The 19517-nt window shown below is 39.4% G+C and overlaps 2 protein-coding genes across 3 annotated transcripts; both read left to right on the top strand.

Annotated features, from left to right (window-relative positions):
* qng1 (Q-nucleotide N-glycosylase 1) lies at positions 1–7833 on the top strand. Of its 2 annotated transcripts, none has more exons than XM_059338193.1 (7): positions 1–207; positions 1218–1418; positions 2553–2699; positions 4710–4822; positions 5325–5468; positions 6698–6884; positions 6987–7833. In XM_059338193.1, the coding sequence occupies exons 1-7, from the start codon at positions 48–50 to the stop codon at positions 7214–7216; spliced, it is 1182 nt and encodes a 393-aa protein (XP_059194176.1). In that variant the 5' UTR covers positions 1–47; the 3' UTR covers positions 7217–7833. The 2 variants fall into 2 exon arrangements, with proteins under 2 accessions (XP_059194176.1, XP_059194175.1); XM_059338192.1 differs by having other exon boundaries at positions 1215–1418.
* Positions 7834–9088: 1255 nt separating this feature from the next.
* LOC131974109 (kinesin-like protein KIF27) lies at positions 9089–19068 on the top strand. Its single transcript, XM_059336256.1, has 15 exons — positions 9089–9560; positions 10580–10780; positions 11025–12016; positions 12486–12629; positions 12755–12922; positions 13076–13275; positions 13854–13975; positions 14126–14263; positions 14817–15019; positions 15521–15583; positions 15696–15866; positions 16028–16219; positions 16348–16575; positions 17174–17372; positions 17515–19068. The coding sequence occupies exons 1-15, from the start codon at positions 9263–9265 to the stop codon at positions 18129–18131; spliced, it is 3936 nt and encodes a 1311-aa protein (XP_059192239.1). The 5' UTR covers positions 9089–9262; the 3' UTR covers positions 18132–19068.
* The last annotated feature ends 449 nt before the right edge of the window (positions 19069–19517 follow it).

The following is a 19517-nucleotide window of genomic DNA, read 5'->3' as shown; positions in this document are numbered from 1 at the left end:
CATATATATAATTAAAATAAACAGTCTATAACTGTATTCATAACCTAATGGATATTGTTTCCGGTTTCCTCTCCTGGCTTCTTATGATTGGTTTATCAGACCGTGATGAGTTCACGGCGGAGGACTCTGATTGGCCAACAGCTCGAAACCAGGTAGTGAAAACACGAAGCAACACGAGTTTGTGGTTTACTTTGCACGCCTTCATCGGTAAGTTTAATAAACAAACATCCGTTTATGAATAAAAAAAAATAGGTAAATTGTCGCTAAGTAGGAAGTTTGTTTCGAATACTAATCAGCAGTGTAAAAGCTGAGTAGTGTCTTTGTTAGTGGTGAGGAATTTGTTGGTGAACACTCAACAGTCATCAGGTTACTACATGCACTTTGCTCGGCCAGTTTTCAATAAAACTTAATGTCACGTTGCCTCTGTATGTCTAGTGGACCCACGCACGATACAGCTTTTTCCATAAAAACAACTATGTTTTGTATTTCAGTGTGGAGAGTAAATCATGTGACTCATCACAGAAAGAGCAGTGAAATGAATTTCATTCAGGAGGCCACTATGTTTGTGCGTCACAGTGTCCTATTATCAGTCTGATAGAGAACACATCATTAACACACAGCCATTGGACTCTTCAGATTGATAGAAAAGACTAGGCAGCTTTTAGAGGTCGAACGAGAAGGATATAATTTAGTTCTTTTAGTTTTAATAACGGGGTTGGTCAGAGATGGTCCTGTGTGCAGGGCTTTTATTTTTCGTGCACTCTACTTTTAGTTACAAAGCACCTTCATGACTTCAGAGTGAAGCCAGACCCTAAAAACACTGGAAAGAGAGTTTGAAAACAAGCACAGATTTTCTCTTTTCAAAATGCTCTTGCTTCGTTACATCTCTCCATCTTGATGATGTATTTTCATAGTGAATGATCTCATACAGCAGAGAGATCTTTAAAATGGCACTTCCCCAGAGATGTTTGTAGGATATTGGTGTTTCAGTATAAAAAGGGCACTGGCATTCACATATCCCCCTGCACCCACCCATGCATGTTCTCCAAAGCTGCTTCTGAAGTTTGCAATGTGTCTGATTAGAATTAAGACTTCTCAAGGTATGCAAACATAGATGTGTTCAAAGTGGGGACTGCTGAGGAATGTATTTGTAAATTTTACATATGCTCTGGTGCCTACATGTGTCCTGTCAGATGTGTTTCTTCTCCATACAGTAGGACAGTGCATCATGGAGCCACCTCTGCTTCCCCGTGAGTCTGGGCAATTCATAGCAGAGCGGAGTCAGGATGTGTTTGTGGAAGATGAAGGAGTGCAGAAGGTGGCAGAGATGCTCTACAACCTCCGACACAGTGACGCTCTGACCACCAGTGGCTGGAAGAAGGCGAATCCATTGGCCCCAGCAACCACCTCGGATCAGGGGAGTCTGTCTACAAGCAGGGCCACCCAGAGAAATAGATTATTAATATCCATGAGAACTGAATCACGTGGTACATAGATGTTTCACTGGCAACAGGGGTACTTCATTCATAAGGTGACAGGTGGTAATTATTTTATAAATATCTATATGAAGGTATGGAGAGGTGTCACATAAATCCCAGTAAGAAATACGAATTAATGAATTGCAGAATTTGTATCTTTAACCCTGTTATTTACATAAATAAGATGGCAGAGTGAAAACTCAAATGACTTGAGATGTGGTGTTGATAATTTGTAGATTCATTTAATTTACTTATTTTATTATTCATTGCTTTTAACCATGAAGCTTATATCTGTTGGTGAAAAATACTAAAAATTTTCTACGTTTTAAGAAGCTCTTAATAATAAATACTTTCCATTTAATGCAACTTTTTTGACACAACATTTATTTACACTTATGATTGAACTAAAAAAAACATGATATGGTTATATTTTATGTTGCAGAACTAAAATCTACTCAGTGGTATATAAAGTATCTAAAATTCCCTCCACATTGATTAATTAAAACATTTAAATGCTCTTACATGTTTAGTTAGTGGTGAAAGCTGAATAATAGAATATACTTTAGGAATATAACACCCTGAAAGAAGCCGTTCTGCCTAATGACTGATTTTGCTTTTAATATATTAAGTGCTAGGGCTGAACAATTAATCACAATCTTATCAAATCACAGTATGGTCTTTTCAAATTGCAGTGTGAATACTTATGTACAAGTGATTTCTTCGTTTTTTATTTTTAGTAAATTTGCAAAAATCTCAAACAAACTTTTTTAAAGTTGTCATTATGGAGTATTTTGTGTAGGATTTTGAGGGGAAAAAATTAATTGAATCCATTTTGGAATAAGGCTGTAACATAACAAAATATGGAAAAAGTGAAGCGCTGTGAATACTTTCCGTATGCACTGTATCTCCACTAAATGAAGGGAAGAAAACAGATTATTTTATTCGCCTTGTTTCTAGGTCAGCAGCTGTCTGCTTGCTCACTGCACTATTTAAGCGTTTTGGTAGAAACCTCAGGTTTTCATTCTTTTTTTTTTTTTCTCCCTCTCGATATTTTGTGTTTTTCAACATTGCAGGCCCTGAACTGGGTGTTTGTGGTCGACACCATGAACTTCTCCTTTTGGCCGGAGGAAGAAACTCAACAGTGTGAGGTGACCTATAAAGGGACCACGTACACGGGCTACATGACCCTTTGTGCTGCCATCACCAGAGCCATGGATGAAGGTTAAAGCACTTATAAAGAAAAAATGATGGGTTTTTTTCTGGTTAAAGCCTTGTTATATCAGCATGTCCATGAAGTCTCTTTACAACTTAAAAAAAACAAAGGAACAGACAAATATGTGGATATTATTACAAAATGAGGGGTAGATATTAAAGGTTTTTTTGCCTCATTTAATAAAACTCTACATGGCCACCATTAGTTGGTTAGGGTTAGGGTCATCCCCTCCTCTCTTTATCCAACACTGTCCCTGTCTCCATAGATTTCTTGTGCCATGCACGAATTGACGGACAGGATGGTGGATCTCTTCCATCTGCAGTTTTGCTGAGTCTGCGTATCCGATTTTGTTCCAATAAACCATGATACACATTGTGCCTTCTCTTGAGGAGTAGCCATTTTTATGGGGGTTCATTTACCACTACCTATTTAATCAACAGGGTAACTGAAATACACAAATGCAATGTGATTTAAAACTTTTATTACCACTGAGTAAATACAACAAATCTGATTAAGATATCAGTTGCCTATGTAATTTTTTTTTTTAAATTGTAAAGAGACTTTAATGAACAAAAGCATATAGAGGGTGTCCCTCTAAACCAGATTGTATTTAAATAATAACCTGGGTGATAGAAATGTCAGAATCATGAAGAAAAGGGTAAAGCCATGCTGTAACAGTGTTACATGACACCTTTGCCTTTTTTATAGATTGATTTATCCTTTTCGCTTGCGGCTTTATCTCTGGAGAGAAAGATGTATAATCAAGTCCTTTTTTCATGTATCTTTTTGTTCCTCTTTTCTGTGTGCCTTTTCTGTGTGCACTGCTATTACCAATTATTGTGTATGTGCCCTTTACTTGAACTTGGACTGCTGGGAAATTGCTCGTAGCTCTGCATGCGCCTGTGCATCATTCATAATTAGCGTGAATGACTCCGGATATGAATCAATTATGTCTCATATGGAATAGAGCTCTCAATGTGTGGTCGCTGTGGCCTTTATAATTACAAGAGATTCTCTCAGAAAAGCTCAGGTAGCTTTGCTCCAGCGTGTGAATCTCGAGGGCAGACAGCGTGAGATCAGAACAAATTATGTCTTTTGAGTTTGATGTGAGAATTGGTTGCTGTGGAGCTATATTCCTGTTATTAAAGCACGCCATAACTTCATAGCTTCAGTCACTTGAGTGTCCTCATTCTCTCCAGTAGTTTCTGTAAATACTTCTTGTAGCTTCTTCACCTCTTCACTCTACAGGCAATGGAAAGTAACTAAGTACTAATCTACCCAAGTACAAATTAGAGACACTTGTACTTTACATTGTACTTGTATGATTGCTACTTTATACTTCTACTCCACCACATTTAGGAGTGAAATGTATGTTTTTACTCCATTACATTTATCCAAAAACTGTAGGTACTTGTCACATTGCGGACTAAGATTTTACATAAAAAACATATAATACGCGTATGTTTTAATATGCATTTCTATAATCTACTCCAGGGATGTTGCATGATCCATGAAAGGGCCGGTTTAATTTTTAAACAACAATAAAATGCTCTTATGTGTATAAGTTTGTAATACAAAACTTGATAATAAAACATTTTATTATCATATAGAACTCTGAAAAGAACCAGTCTGCACAATGAGAACATGATATTACTTTATGTACATTTAAAAAATTTAATTCAGGACTTTTTTTGACTTTTACTTAAATAAAGGATCTGAATACTTCTATTAAGGGACCTTTGTGGCTTTTAACTAATTTCTAAAGTCTGTCATGTAAAGCTCTTTGGATAAAAGCACTATATAAGTGCAGTCCATTTAATTTGAATTATATTCATAATTTTGGCAACAAAAGCAACAACAGTGGCATATGTAAACAAACAGGCATTCAAAGGATGAAGAGAAATTAATATTTAGTTGTTATGATCAGGACTGCATTTGAACTCTTGTTTAACTTGTTAATATGTAATTTTATTGCAGTATTTTCACACAGATCTGAATACTTCTACCACTGTCCACAGGTATAGCCATCACTGATCCGAAGTACTTCTCTCAGATGAGTGTGGAGGAGTTGGCACACGTCCTTCGATCAGACAATGAAACACCGATGCCCATGCTTCAAGAGCGGCACCAGGTTCTCCCATTATCATGTTGATATCCATCATACAACACAATCCATCACAAGTTGCTTCAAGGATTTTACATTGGTATCACAATTGAAGCCTTTTTGCCTTGTGTTTTTACTTTTTGTTTTGAACTTTGTTAAAAGCATTCTCAGCACAAAACAAAAGCAGGGTTTTTCAGTTCACAGACAAACAGATGTGGTAAGATAAACAGGATGTATCATCTCATCTTTCTAACTAATAGACTCTGAACAAAGAAGATACATTGATTTGTGATTTGATATGTGTGACATATTGTTTCTGTGTGTTTTAATTAAAATGTGTGTTTCGTTCCCTGACAGATTACATGATTTCACTAACGAAACAGATTTTAAAGCTCATATAATTATTATTTCTATTAGCGTTACGGTATTAGCTGGATTGAATTCCATTTATAAAAAGTGAAATTTACGGTATGTTGCTCATCATAATAGTTTAGGTTGAATGCATCACATGTTGAATCTTTCTAACAAGGTGCTGACTGAAGGTGGTCGCGTGCTGCAGGAACACGGCGGAAGCTTCTTGAGTTTTATCAGCCAAGCCGGAAACGATGCCCGGAAGATGGTGGAATTTATCGTGGAGAAGATCCCTTCCTACAGGGACGAGGCTACATATGAGGTTAGAGTTTGAGATGGTTGAGAATAAAATTGTGGAGAAAAAAAAAATCAGACAAAAGATATGCACACTGAATTAAAAGCAAGATGTCTGTTAGATTGAAACATTACGATTCAAAATGCTCAGGTCTTTTATAATAAGGTGCAGATCATTTGTCTGATTTTTACTTTGGTTTTTTTCTTTGATCAGGCACCTGTATAACATTTTTAAATGCATGTACCCTGTACCCTTTTTAAAATCGTGGAATATTTCATATTTGAAATATTTGTTGAAAAAGGTTTGGATGTGAAAATTATTAAAACATTAACTACATCACAGATACAAAAAAAATCACTTTGTGGTTGGATAGGTGTTCATATACAAACATTATAAAAATTGAATTTTACCACATTTGGAAAAAAACAGCGTTGAGGTTTTTACCTTTTTATTTTTTACAGTCAAAGCCAATACTTGCAGTTTTTCTCCAGAATGTACAATGCATGTACTGTACGACAGTTTGAACTCATAACCTAATGAATACAAAATGTATAAAATATATTGAAAGCACATAAGAATGTTTAAATGTTAAATGAGATAAATGTATGTATTTGGGGAACTCGAGCTAATATGTGATCTGAGAGTTCCATCTCCTGGCCAACGACAGCGTAGCAACAATGGTCTCTTCATAGTACACAGTGAGTGAAGGAGCAATTTATACTGTTTGTGCATGCATTGTTGTTATGATATTATCTGTTTTTTTCCTAATTGACAAATACATGACATAAGTCACCAAGAAGATAAACAATAAACACAAAACAAAACATCAGATTTATACTAAATTAGACCAAAATACAAAATCAAACCAATGCACACAAATACAATCACATGGCCTAACAACCAAAATAAATAACACAATTTAGAATTTTTAAACAAAAAATATTGCACTCTGCGGCAAAATCTGTATCATTTTCCTTGTTGCCGAGAAATTATAGATTATTTTTAACAGAAAGGCTTTCATAAATGTGTCTAATTTTGTTTGATATATTAACTTAAACTTACTTTCAGGGTATAGGACAATCAAAGGTGTCCTCCCATCTTTCATATGGGACATATGGAATAGCTCTTAAAGATCGAGAGGTTAAATGAAATGCATTAGTTTGTCATGATATATATTATGATATATATGTGATGATATATCTATATCATCATATTAACATATCTTATTAGCAGAGCTGCCTAACTGTTTTTTTCAGGGGAAGAGAGTCTCGTTGTACAAGCGAGCCCAGATCCTGGTGGCAGATTCTTGGGGTATAATGCAGGACGGAGACATCACAAACATGGACTGGCTCACCATGTTCGCAGACTACAGGGTCCCTCAGGCTCTCGTCTACCTCGGAGCGCTACGATACTCTGACGCTCTGATGCAGGCGCTGAAAAACGGTGAGACAATGTGTGCATGTGTTTCTCATAAAGACATGAATCGTGTAGAAATAGTAAGGTCTGATCTGTGTGTGTTGTGCATTTGTCTCCCATTTCTCTCAGGTGAGCTGCTGAGTTCAGGGGACAGGAGGGAGGTCGAGATCCGAGGTTGTTCGATTTGGTCCGTGGAGCTCATCAAAGAACGTCTCTGCAAGCTGGTGCAGGAGAGAGACAGACAGACCTGCAGCGCCAACTCCGCGATCATCGACTTCTACTTGTGGCCTTATGCCAAGCAGCACCACAAAGAGATGGCCCACATTCCCATACACCACACACGCTGTATTTACTACTGACGAGCCGGCTGGCAGTATTACATACAGTAGGCTGCACTTCTCAGCGTGCAGCCTTGGCTTCGGGCCTCTCCCTGGGATAAAGCCAGTCATGTCTCCGTGCCAGATATACTGTATGTACAAATGGGTTTCTCTATAGCTGTAATGGAAACAAGTGTCAAGTAGAATGTAGCTTTTTCTTCTATGTGGGTAGTAGTCACAGTTGTACATTTGCAGTCAATTAAAATGTTTACTGTTGTTGATGTGGAAAATTTGCTAATAAATATCTTGCTGTAATGAAGAGCAAGTAATTATAAACTGTATGCAAACGTACAATTACGGACACATTGGGGTATCTGCAGTGGCTGGAACTTTTGAACTGACTGAAGTGATAAATAAATATATAAATAATTTTGATTAGATATTGAAATTTGTTTCTTTTAAAGGAATGTTGAGGATCATATTTCACATCATCTCCTTAAGCAGTTTTATTGTTGGGAGATTTACAATGTTTTGAGTGGTCACAAATGGATGTTGAATGTTAAATTCAAAAACAACTATGTGAACTAAAAGTAGTTGGCTACATGATCTAAAATGGTTAAAAATTGGATAAACGTAAAATAAAAAATCAATAGCTCAAATTGTGTGGAGGCATCTGGTATTTAGGAGTAGTTACTGGATCGAGTGCTGTCGTTACAAGATCTCAATCAGCAGAAATGTAAGAGAGCTTCAACAGTAGAGCTTTATAAATACAAAACATCAGATTGCAATTTTTGTACTTTTGACTGTACGAAAATCCATTTAAAATGTGTGATATAAGAGAACAATGATAGTCATTTACTTTGTCATTTGTGATAGTGTAGGGCTATCAAACAATGATACCCAGACTTACAGCTTAAGTATTGATGGGGCAGCGTCAGTACAGAATATGTCCTTGTCAAGGACAGACATGAAGGTTGACTGCACAGTAGTTAAACAGATTGAAGTAAACAGACTTTATCCTATTAGGTTGTTTACAGTCACGGCGGTAGATCAACCATGCATTAACAAGGCCTAACATGATGGTTTGCCAGAACAAGTAGAGATACCACCTCCGCGAACTCATGTGGTAATTGGATTTTGTAACACATGCATCAAGGAGGTCTACCCCACCCATGAAAGTGGCCAGTTGACCTCCACAAATGTCTTATCTGATTTGCTCCAGCATTGAGCTTTGTCCTGAGGCTCAACTGCACAGGAGGAGATCAGGCTCATAGATAGGATTATTTTTTGTTTATATTTGGTCAAATCTACTTTAAATTGAACAGCAGAGCATATATTAATTCAATATAATCGAAAATAGTTTAAACAGTGAAAATAATGTGACGTATACTTAATGACTTAATGAGTTTAGGTCAAGCATAAAGCTGAATATGGGAGATTCTAGAACATTTAAAATGTTTGTTACACCCATGTCACCGTGGGTTCTTATGGGTTAAAATACAATGAAAAATCTGACTGATAGCCAAGTTTGTGTGGAGAAAAAGGAGCCATGCATGTGATGTAAGGACAGACTGAAATATGCTAAACAGAGACAGAAATGAATGCATAGGAAGTTGACAAATTTGAACCAAAATCTCCTGGACTTCAGAGGTTTAAGTAAGGGATCTGAATACTTTTTCCACCACTGGTAGTGGACGACTCAAACAGTAGCTGCAGTCACTAACCCAGGCATGACAGGCTGCTGTATGTTGTGTATAAATAGTATCAGAAGGTGGCGCTGTTGCATTCACGTACCGTTCTGTCCGCTCTTCACGAAGGCTCTTGAACGCCTCTCCGGCTTTCCTCGACTTCCGCGGCGTCCACTTACCAACCGCTGCTGTTTCCCGGGCAACAGAGAAGCGACAACAAACGGGAGATGAAGTTAACAACACAGTTCAACACACAAGGTCAACACCAGGCGGTCTGTTTTGACGAGATGTAGCTCATTGTCTCGCGTTTATTTCGTGTCCAACAACTTTAAGAGCTCAGATAAAAAAAAGTTTTACCTGTATTCGTCAGCGGTAGTAATTCTCATCACACTTCGCCGTCATGAGCGAGGTGTGTGTCCGGGTGGCGCTCCGTATCCGTCCCCTGCTCCGCAAAGAAGTCCTCCACAACCACCAGGTGTGTGTGCGGGTGGTGCCGGACTCCGCGCAGGTGATGCTCGGCTCAGACCGACTCTTCTCCTTCGACCACGCATTTGGACCGACAGCCAGCCAGGATGAGGTGTACGAGTCGTGCGTCCAGCCCCTGGTGGAGTCACTGGTCGACGGCTACAATGCCACTGTCTTCTGCTATGGACAGACAGGCTCAGGGAAGACATACACACTCGGAGGGGGGAGCCTAGGTAAGTTGTACAGAACACAAGGTGGCAGTTTTTATCCCAAAGGCACATCCAGAGGATTGTTTTAGTAGATTAGCAAGACAGAAAATAACAGATGGTAGCTATTCAGGGTGATCTTTGTAGGCTTAGATGTGAGAGGCCTACTGTGTGTTTGAGTCTTTCAAGCAGGCACTCAAATCGTCACACTGTTAAAATAATAGCCTAAGTAATTTTTTGTCAAAATTGTTTTTTTTTTGCCTAAATCATCTCCACACGCCTCCATCCTAGTTGATCAGATCATGTGATTTTACCCCTTTAAGATCATCACTTCTTTGACAATTTGCCACATTCATAGGCATCAGATAAGAACACAGCAAAGAAGAGCTAGAGGGAGATTGTTTAGTTATCAGTTTAGTTTATCAGTGTTTTATTGTTGACACTAATATTGGTAACACTTTACTCTAAGGTGTCTACATAACAGTGACATGAGCGTGTCATAAAACATGACATGGGATGTGTCATGAACATTAATGACACTTTGAAGTAACATTAATGCTCATGATACTTGTCATGTCATGTTTCTGACAGGCTTGTGTGACTCTTATGTAGACATCTTCAAAATAAAGTGTTAGATCTTGCTTGAGTCACAAAGGCATGTTCAAAAAAATGCCTAATTCATTTATTTCTCTTAAGTTACATAATTTACACACAGTGTTATTACTATGCCAATAGCCATCCTTTGTTACATCCTTTTTGAGTGAAATGATCAATAAATGTCATATGTTACACTTTTGGTGAAGTTTTTTGTGTTTCCTGCAAAACTTGAAAAAATGAGTAAGGCGATTATTTTAACAGGGTGACGGAATTATATAATTTAACAATTTTGTTTGGCTCTCAAAAGGCAAAAGCAAACTTTCATGACCATTTTGCTACTTTCTTATCCCTTTTAGATATACCAGAGATTTGACCCAAATGGTCTCTTTTACGGTCTGGGAACATTTACTTTATAACTATGTGTTTCATTCTTCTACAACCTCTCTCAGATGAAGAGGGAGGAATCATTGACCGTGTGGCCCAGGATGTGTTCTTGTCGCTGGAGGAAAAGAGGAAGAACAGCGATGGTGTGGAAGCCACAGTGCGGGTCTCATATATGGAGCTGTACAGGGAGGAGCTGAGAGACCTGCTGGAGCTGCACACTATTCACAAAGAGCTTCATATTAGAGAGGATGAAAGGGGAAACACTGGTAATTAAACATTATGTTTGACTGGCAAGCAAATGTGACAAAATATGTTTCACATACACACGAGGGAGTGAGCTCATAGGATTTCCTTAAATGAGACATACACCTTTAGGCATCATAGGATGGCATGTTAGGACTTTTCAATTTGTTCATTGGATTAATGGCCACTTTAGGAAAAACCATTCCGACTCAGTGTAAAAGTGTCTAATTAAAAACTATAATTCAATGGTTTTGTTTATGTTTTCAGTGGTGGTGGGAGCCAAAGAGATGGTTGTCACCTCAGCAGAGGAGCTACTAAGCGTTCTCGAGACGGGGAATGCCCTGCGACACACTGGCACAACAGGAATGAACGAGCACTCCAGCCGCTCTCATGCCATCCTCACCCTTCAGCTTATCCAGTGTTGCAACAACAAATCCTCCTTAAAATCCGTCAGCTCTTCCAAACTCTGTCTGGTTGACCTTGCTGGCTCGGAGCGTGCGGGAAAAACTGGAAACACTGGAACAAGACTGAAAGAGTCTGTTCAGATCAACACAGGCCTGCTCGCTCTGGGCAACGTCATCCGTGCCCTCTCTGACCCCGCTCGAAATCGGCGTGGTAACAGTTGCAACAGTGCACACATACCGTACCGTGATGCCAAGATCACCCGTCTCCTCCGTGATTCACTAGGAGGCACCGCCCATACGCTCATGGTGGCATGTGTAAGCCCCTCTCACCCCAGTGTAGCTGAGACTCTGAGTGTCCTGCAGTTTGCATCCAAGGCCCGGCACATTCGTAACCGTCCTGGAGTTATATCTTCTCATACAGACGTTAAATCATGTCCTCCAACCTGGGACCCTGGTGAGGCTCGAATGGGTGAGCTTGAGTATGAAGTACAGACACTAAGAGAACTACTTAAAGAAAAGGAGAGAGAGATGGAAAGGGAGAGGACACACGGAAGAGCTGGAGAGGGGGACAGCTTCAAACAGTCCTGTCAGATGTCTGATTCAGATCAGAAGGTGAACCAAGAGGAACCATCACAGTACCGCGTCCTGGCACTGGAAGCTGCAGCCCTGCTTGCAAATATCTCTGGCCCCACTTCAAGTCATTCTTTCAGGCAGCGTCTGCAGGATTGGCAGGAGAGACTCATGGCTGTCAATCAATTGCATCAAGCTAATGAGAAAGATTCTTCAGAGGAGGATGGAGATCAACCCCACCATGTCACCATAATAAAGCTAAGAGAAGAACTCAACAAATGCAAGGTAATAATAACAAGTCAGTGAAAAATAAACATTAGATCGCAATAAGAGCCCGACCAAAATGGGATTTTGGAGACCGATGCCGATACTGATTTTAGTGGTGGAAAATTAATTGATAACCGATATGGCGGAATAGTAGCCTGGGTATACCCATACTGCCTTGCGCGCTCGAATTTAATTTCGAACCTCCATCCAGTCTGGCAACCAGGGCCGTTTCTTAGCCCTGTTTTAGGGATCCAATCACATAGCGGGGAGGGACGGCAAGACAATGACGCGTACTACTCGGCACTTGGAAGCTTGTAGTTTTCTTACGGATCCAACATGCAGCAGACGTGAAACTATCTTTAGCTGTAGACGGCGTTTTAAATAGTTTAGAGCGAAAGTTGAAAGGCAAAAGGTCTCTCGGCAGCTCCACTGTCCCCCGGCTCGCTACGAGCCGGGGGACAGAAAACTCTCTTCATGTGTCTCTCAGGAAGCTCTCACCATAGAGGAACAGCTGTTGGAGCAGAAAGAGGCAGAGCTGAGACAGGCCCGAAAAGAAGTAGAGGAACTTCTTCAAGAGAGCAAAACCTACCTTCAGGCCTTGGAGGAAGAAAAGGAACGTAGTCGTATACAGGTGAGGAGAAGTAGAGTCCTGAGTGCAGATCTACAATACAGTAGAAAAGGACACAGACACCTTCAGAGTGATGGTCATCTGCAAATAAAACATCAATGTGCACATTTGTGTGTGAATGTTTTCAGACTGAACAACTTGTGGACCAGCAGATCCTCATCAGTCGTCTTCGCAGTGATCTTTTGACCTTAAGGGGTGCTACCTCAGGGGCTGCCATAGAAACCGGGGCTTCAGGCAAAAGACCCCACAGTGTCCCTCTGATCAGACACAGCTGGGGACACGGACCTCCCAGGAGGGTAGGTAGCTGTACTGTTTTTATATTCTGTGTGTGTGTATTTGTTGACCCTTGCTCTTGACTTTAACTCTGGTAAGCTCTAAACAATGTTGTAACATACATTGATATGTTCATGTCTGAATATATATCTGTTCAAATGCATGTGTGTGTTCAGATTCACTCCAGCCCCCCGGCCTATTCACTGGAGAGGGTGATGGCAGCTTTTAAGATGCGCAGTCAACTCCTGCTGGCTGAAATCGAGGAGAAGGATGAGGTGTACTGTCCATTCATAAAACAACGGGCAGAGAGCAAAGACAAGGATCAAGAGAAGGAGGAGGAGGGAGATGATAACTTTGTGGGCAGAATGGGATTGAGGTGAGAGCCTGTGTAACACAAGCCTTCGGTGATAACATTTATTCCTGACCTGCTCCCACTTTGTAGAGGAAGAGAGGCACAGCAGAAGCACTCCAGTGACACACTACAATTTTGTTGTCAAGTATGAGTGCATTTTGTTCTGGTCAACAAAAGCACTTGTCAATTTAGTTGGTGGTTTACCCTTACCTCTTACAAATCATTCAAAACCTGCATATCATTCTTTTTATTTTACCTTTTGTACATTGAAACTAGTCGAAACATTTAAATGACAGCAAAAATGCTGCTTGTGCATTTAAAGGGCCAGATACAACAGGCTGACCAGCTTATCAGCAGTCAGCCAGTGTTTGGTTCGTCAGTGAGCGTCTGTGGCCTAGTTTCTGTGTTATGTCCCTCGCCCCTTGTTGGCAGCGTGTTGGCCGACTGAGCGTGCTTAAGCATAGGAGATGTGACATCCCTGGGGGTGAATTGTGGAGTTTTTACACACATCAGTATAAATATTCATTCAGATAATCTGTTTTTCTTATAGAATTGACTTCATTCAAAGATCTGTCTAATCAAGTATTGTGACCTTACTCCAGGCGTCCTTTAAATCGAACATGGACCGGCCAGCAGAAGAAATCAGCTCTGAAAGAGAAGAACGCTGGAATAGACCAAACATCAAATGGAAATCCAATAGTACAACAGCCTCAACGAGCCACAGGTACAGTTTACATGTTTTTTACTTTCTTTTCCTCTCTTTTCCTTGCTTCCTGGATTGATAGGGGCATGTTTTCCTATGACATTCTAAGGATTTTTTTTTAATCCAAGAAGTTGTTTCCTCTTCATATAGTAACTTGCTATTTCTTCTCAGGAACCAAGGAAAACCTTGGTGAGCAAAGCCATATGAGAAAGGTGAGGCTAAGAGCCAGCATCACTCAGAGAAGGATTCAAGATCTGTCAGTCAACATGCGCTTGAAAGAGGAACTCATCAAAGAGCTTGACAAAACTGGTGTGTTTCCTTGAATACAAACTATGTATTCCTTTCTTCTGTATGTTTGTAGTGTTACTCATTCTGAGTTGAGTCAAGAATGATGGATGTCTTTGGCTGATTCCATGTTGTAAGCCACGGTTGCCAAAAACATTACTGCAGTACTGATTCAAACTGAATTTAGAAATTTAACGATTTCATCAGCAGAAGAATGAAGGACTATGACTTTGCCTGCCCTAGTAAAATGCTCAAAACAGTATACTATAGCCGACATTGATACATTCCTCCAAATATTGGAAAAACAGACAATGTGATTGTTTTTCTTCTCAGTAGCATCCCTGAAGCCAATGGGAAACATTCCATGGGAAACGTTCGTATGTGGTGACTAGCTTATATAGAATGATGGCCTGAGAGTCAAATGGTGAACTATAAGTGGCACAAAAAGGGAGAAAATTTGCAGTCATCTGCAGTGTCTTTAAACCTGATTTGATTAGAATGCTGTTGCGTTTACCAGTGAGTCATCTCTACTTTTAAGCAGTATTTAGATCTCTAAATGTATGTATTTGTCTCACAGACAAGGAGACCCAAGCAGTGGACAGACATGGCAGGCACAGTGATGATGGCAGCGTCTTGGCAAGACTCTCCATGCAGAGTCAGCAGGTCCGAGCAGAGCTGTACCACAGCCTGAAGCACATGAGACTGCAAAAAGCACAGCTTCAGAGCAGCCTCAGGCAGCAGAGAGAGGCCAACAACAACAAAGAACATGACCAAAATTGGGTTAGTTGTACATTTATAAAAATGACCCCACTAACATCAAACATGCTGTTGAGATGGTGCTATTGGAAAAGAGATTGATGCGTGTCAGCACTGTTAAATCACACAGGTTGATGGGGATAAATGAGTTCCACATATTATTTTTTTTTTTAGATTATCTTCTATATCTTTCTGATATCCTACAGTTGGTTAAGCCAGTAAATATTGTTGAGAAGCAGTAGTGTATCCACACTGTAACAGATGCTTAAAAATATCGGGGGTTTTGTCAGTAATCTTTTACCCCTACCCTTTTCATTTAATTTGATATTTGACCATTTAACTGGGGTTTAGAAGTAAATCTCTTTTATTGTTTTAAGAACAGTTTAAACTTTCACTAACCCTGCTCTGGGTCCATATTAAACATTTGTTGAACTAGAGTCATTGAGAAACTGTAAAGACCTAACTAGACTAGAGTAAATAATTAATAAGTTAACATGACTTTTTTTTTTTTTTACATATATACAGGAGGTCAGAGCAGAAGATTTGACTGTGTGCCAAAACAATCACAAGGAAGAGTTAAAAGACAAGGTATGTTAAATATAGAAGCAGTTTAATTTCTTAAAAAGTTTGTTTTGCTTTTTCACTTTAGTTATTGTTACTGTCACCTCATTCTCCTCGCTCCTCCTTGTTGTCTCCATAGCCGCATGACTTTATTTGGCTGGAGGAGGAGGAGGAGCAGGTACTTAACAAGAGAGCAGAGCTGCAGGAGCTGGAGGAGGAGCTGAGGAGGAGAGAGGAGGTGCTCCTGCGCCGGGAGGCCTGTCTACAACAGAAAAACAAACTGGAGACCAAGATGCTACGCTCCAGTCAGGTCAGCCTGTATGGGTGATGTCCCTGTGTGATTTTGTTTTTATTATGATTTAGTGAATATTGTGACAAGTTTTTTTTTAACAATTCATTTATTGATTAGGGCAATCTGTTTAATTTAGTTTTAATTAAATTTGGACATTTTTTTTATCACTGACCTTTCAGGCTCTGAGTCAGGACCTGATGCGTGTGTCTGTACGGTTGGGGTCTCTGGAGGAGCAGCTACAGAGCAGCAGTAGTATAAGGCTGACTAGAGGACTCACCATGGAGGAACTGGAGAAAGAGAGGGATACACTTAAAAAGAGAAGAGACACTCTGGATGCCCAGCTGAAGGACAACAGAGTGCTCACGGTGGAGGTCAGAAAAACTTGGCTCTTTTATGTGTGTATGACACATGCACAGGACCTCATTTAATGATGCATTTTATTATTCATTGGTGGGCATCTTTTTATTTTGTGCACTTCAATTTGTGTGTCTTCATGCAGGAGGAGCATTCTCTGCTTCAGCTGGAGGAAGCTATTGAAGCTCTGGATGCAGCTCTGGAGTTTAAAAGCCATTCCATCCAGGACAAACAGAAAAAGCTGCAAATCACAGACTCCTCTTCGCATCAATCACAAAGCACTGAACCCGCTAAACTATGTGATGTCATCAGAAAGCTGAAGGGACTCTCATCTAATGAGGCTTCGGAGCTGCTAGTCAAATATTTTAACAAGGTAGGATAAAAATGTTTGCACACATATTTGGATATACACATAGTCAGCTCTGCATACAAAGCATACATACTGTTTTTACCAGTGAAAGTTGTCTGTCTGTCATCACTTCCTTTACTCTGCTTTTACTTTTCTTTCCTATTATTTTACATTAACAAGTAAATTAAATGTGTGCTTGGTGGTTGCTTGAATCATTCGTGAATAAAAAAATGGATTCTACCATGGTCAGATGGAAACTAAATGGTAATTACTTATTTTTATGTTCCAGTTAAAGATAATTTTCCCCTTTCATTACTTACCTTTGCTTGCTTCTCTCTCCCGGTGATAAGTTTCTGTGACTCAGAAATGCAATTTCTGTAATTCTCATTTTATTACACAGACTCCCTCCTGTGCCCTTCATTATTCCAACTGATACATTTTAATAACATCATGAACTTTATCAACTTCTCTTCAGGAGGTTTGTTTACACCATGATGAACTCCCTGCGAACTTTTGATTTTCTCTGCAGGTGTGAGAAGAAGCAAAAATACAGCCAATATCTTTGCAATTATATGTGTGTTTTTCTGCACTATTCTCTGGCCACCTTTATCAACCTCTCCAGGTTGTTTGTCTTCGTGAGGAAGAGCGCCATTTGCGTTTGCATTGTGAAGAGCTGCAGCTTCATGCTGGAGAACAAGAGGTGGTGGTGCGGGAGATGGAGGTCGCCATGCAGCGCCTGGCCCTGGATGCGGACCGAAGACTCACCCAACAACACCAAGATCACCAGAACAACATCCAGCTACTGCTGCAGAAACTTAAAGGTGAGGAAATCAGCCTGGAACAAGTTTAAACATAAAACCTTTTGTCCTGTCCCTCGCCATAATATTTGCACAGAAATTCAATGAACATTGCTAATCATTTACTTTTGTCTCCCTGTGGGTGTGTGTGTCTGTGTGTGTTTAGAGGGTGGTGCAGGAGAGGCTATCGAAGACAGACTGCAGCATCTGGAGAAAGAGCTGTTTTTCTACAAAAGCTCCAGCAGGGAGCTTAAAAAGAAACTCAAGGAGGTTGTCACTGATGCCCTACACCCTGTCCATCAGCCCTCACACACACAGGAACTCAGACAAAAGCACAATGTGCAGATAAATGCAAGTGCAAAAGACCCCCAGATGCACACTGGTGAGGTACAGACACGGACACATATTGCAACAACATACACAAAGATACAAGCTGAGCAAACGGACAAAAACACACACAATGATCCTCATATAAAAAGACATGCATATCCAATCACCAGTCCGTCATCGTTTTCTGACCCCCAAGCATGCAAAATGACACAAATGCTTCAATACAACCACACACACTCGCAGTCTCAGGGGTGTGAAAGGGCTGCTGGTCACTCTGGGGAAAGTTCAGAGATGACACCGGTCCGTTTATATCGCAGAGAGCTGAGACAGATCTCTACAGCTGACCTGCAGGTCTGTAGTTCTGCCACAGGGAGGCGACAGTCTGTTTTGGATACCAGCACAGAATCAATACTAGAAGACTCAATAGAAGTGCCCAGAAAAACTGACAGATGATTTATCGTGCTAGCTATGAGTCACTTGGCAGCAGCAGTGTGTACATCAGATTCTAGTTCTAGTCTAGGGTGCTAGTAAACAAAGAAAATAAGTGTCATAGCATATGACATTGACTCATTTAATTTTCATGAAAAATCCCCTCATCCTGAGTATCCTGTGAAAATGTAGAAATAGATTTAAAATACTGGTGTATATTTATTGTATGTACAAAAGAATGTGTGTGAAGCTTTACAGTTAATGGTATGAAGATAAAAATGTTTTTCTTCTCAGTTTTTCTTTATAAATGGTATGTTGTTAAACATACCCATAGCACACAATAGTGAAACCCCTAAAAATGAGAACATAATGGTTTATGAAAAGAGGAGAACAAAGTGCCCGAAATGTATTGTATTTATTAAAATATCTTCAATGTGAACCAGTTCATTTTGTTGTTATAGCACTGTCTTATTTATCTTTATTCCTTGGTGGTTTCCCATCCTGGCTATGCTAAACCTTGTGGAGTTGTGCCATTCAGTAAGAGAAGAAAGGCCAGTGTTGCCATGACAACATAATGACCCTGAGAAATACAGAGAGACATTTTCAATGACTTGGCAGCCTTTTTACCCTTGAAAATATACTGAAATGTAATATTTTGCTCTTACAAATTTTTGTCACCGCTCTTAGAAAATACTAAGTACTAAGTGCTAAGTACTAAGAATGTACACTATACATTCCATGTTTTGGATCAGCACTAATTAGCACTTACAATAGCCAGTCCACTAGATGTAAGTGTCTGCACTACAGTAATAAAAAACTTGATAGTTTTTTATTCATTTGATTTTTTTTTTATACAAATGTTTTATATCTGTGTGCAGTGTGTACTGTTAGTTGTATGTTGATTGCTGTGTAAAATATTTTTATATGGGTGACTTTTAGTCAAATGCATTAAACTTTATATTATGCATTTCTCACTGTTTTGCCTATGTTGTATTGGGTCTGTTCATTCTTTTACCCCAAAAGCCTGGACTGATTAATCCACGTAGCCTAAAGTTTACATCCCTCCGGATTACATGCTGTAAATTAGATGAACAATAAGACAAAATGCTTAAAGCTCATACTTCTATATATAAAGAGGGATAAGACGGACAAATATTATGTTGAATTTATTTCACCATCTAAATTACAATACAAATATTAATATAATATTTTATTTACATTTTTATGGTCTTAGATTTTGATTTGAAATGTTTTTAAATGCAATCGAATGAACTTTCATTGTAGTTACATGCTACTTTACTTTATGTTGAACTGGTTATTGCAAAATGCATTATAACAAAAATGTAATGCATTCACTTCTCTTCAGATAGAGAAGATTATCTCTGGAGAAAAAAATTAGATAATAGAATT

Source organism: Centropristis striata, chromosome 7 (assembly GCF_030273125.1).
Source record: "Centropristis striata isolate RG_2023a ecotype Rhode Island chromosome 7, C.striata_1.0, whole genome shotgun sequence".
NCBI classification, from domain to species: domain Eukaryota; kingdom Metazoa; phylum Chordata; class Actinopteri; order Perciformes; family Serranidae; genus Centropristis; species Centropristis striata.
Note: the sequence above shows the minus strand (reverse complement) of the source record. Positions and strands in the feature narration are given on the sequence as shown.

Excerpts from the sequence above, each read along its gene's own strand:
- qng1 (XM_059338192.1), top strand. The coding sequence starts at position 48 with ATGGATATTGTTTCCGGTTTCCTCTCCTGGCTTCTTATGATTGGTTTA. Across the intron at positions 4,823-5,324 it reads TGCTTCAAGAGCGGCACCAG|GTGCTGACTGAAGGTGGTCG; the intron begins GTTCTCCCATTA and ends CTTTCTAACAAG. Across the intron at positions 6,885-6,986 it reads GATGCAGGCGCTGAAAAACG|GTGAGCTGCTGAGTTCAGGG; the intron begins GTGAGACAATGT and ends CATTTCTCTCAG.
- LOC131974109 (XM_059336256.1), top strand. The coding sequence starts at position 9,263 with ATGAGCGAGGTGTGTGTCCGGGTGGCGCTCCGTATCCGTCCCCTGCTC. Across the intron at positions 12,017-12,485 it reads AAGAACTCAACAAATGCAAG|GAAGCTCTCACCATAGAGGA; the intron begins GTAATAATAACA and ends TGTGTCTCTCAG. Across the intron at positions 16,576-17,173 it reads TAGTCAAATATTTTAACAAG|GTTGTTTGTCTTCGTGAGGA; the intron begins GTAGGATAAAAA and ends CAACCTCTCCAG.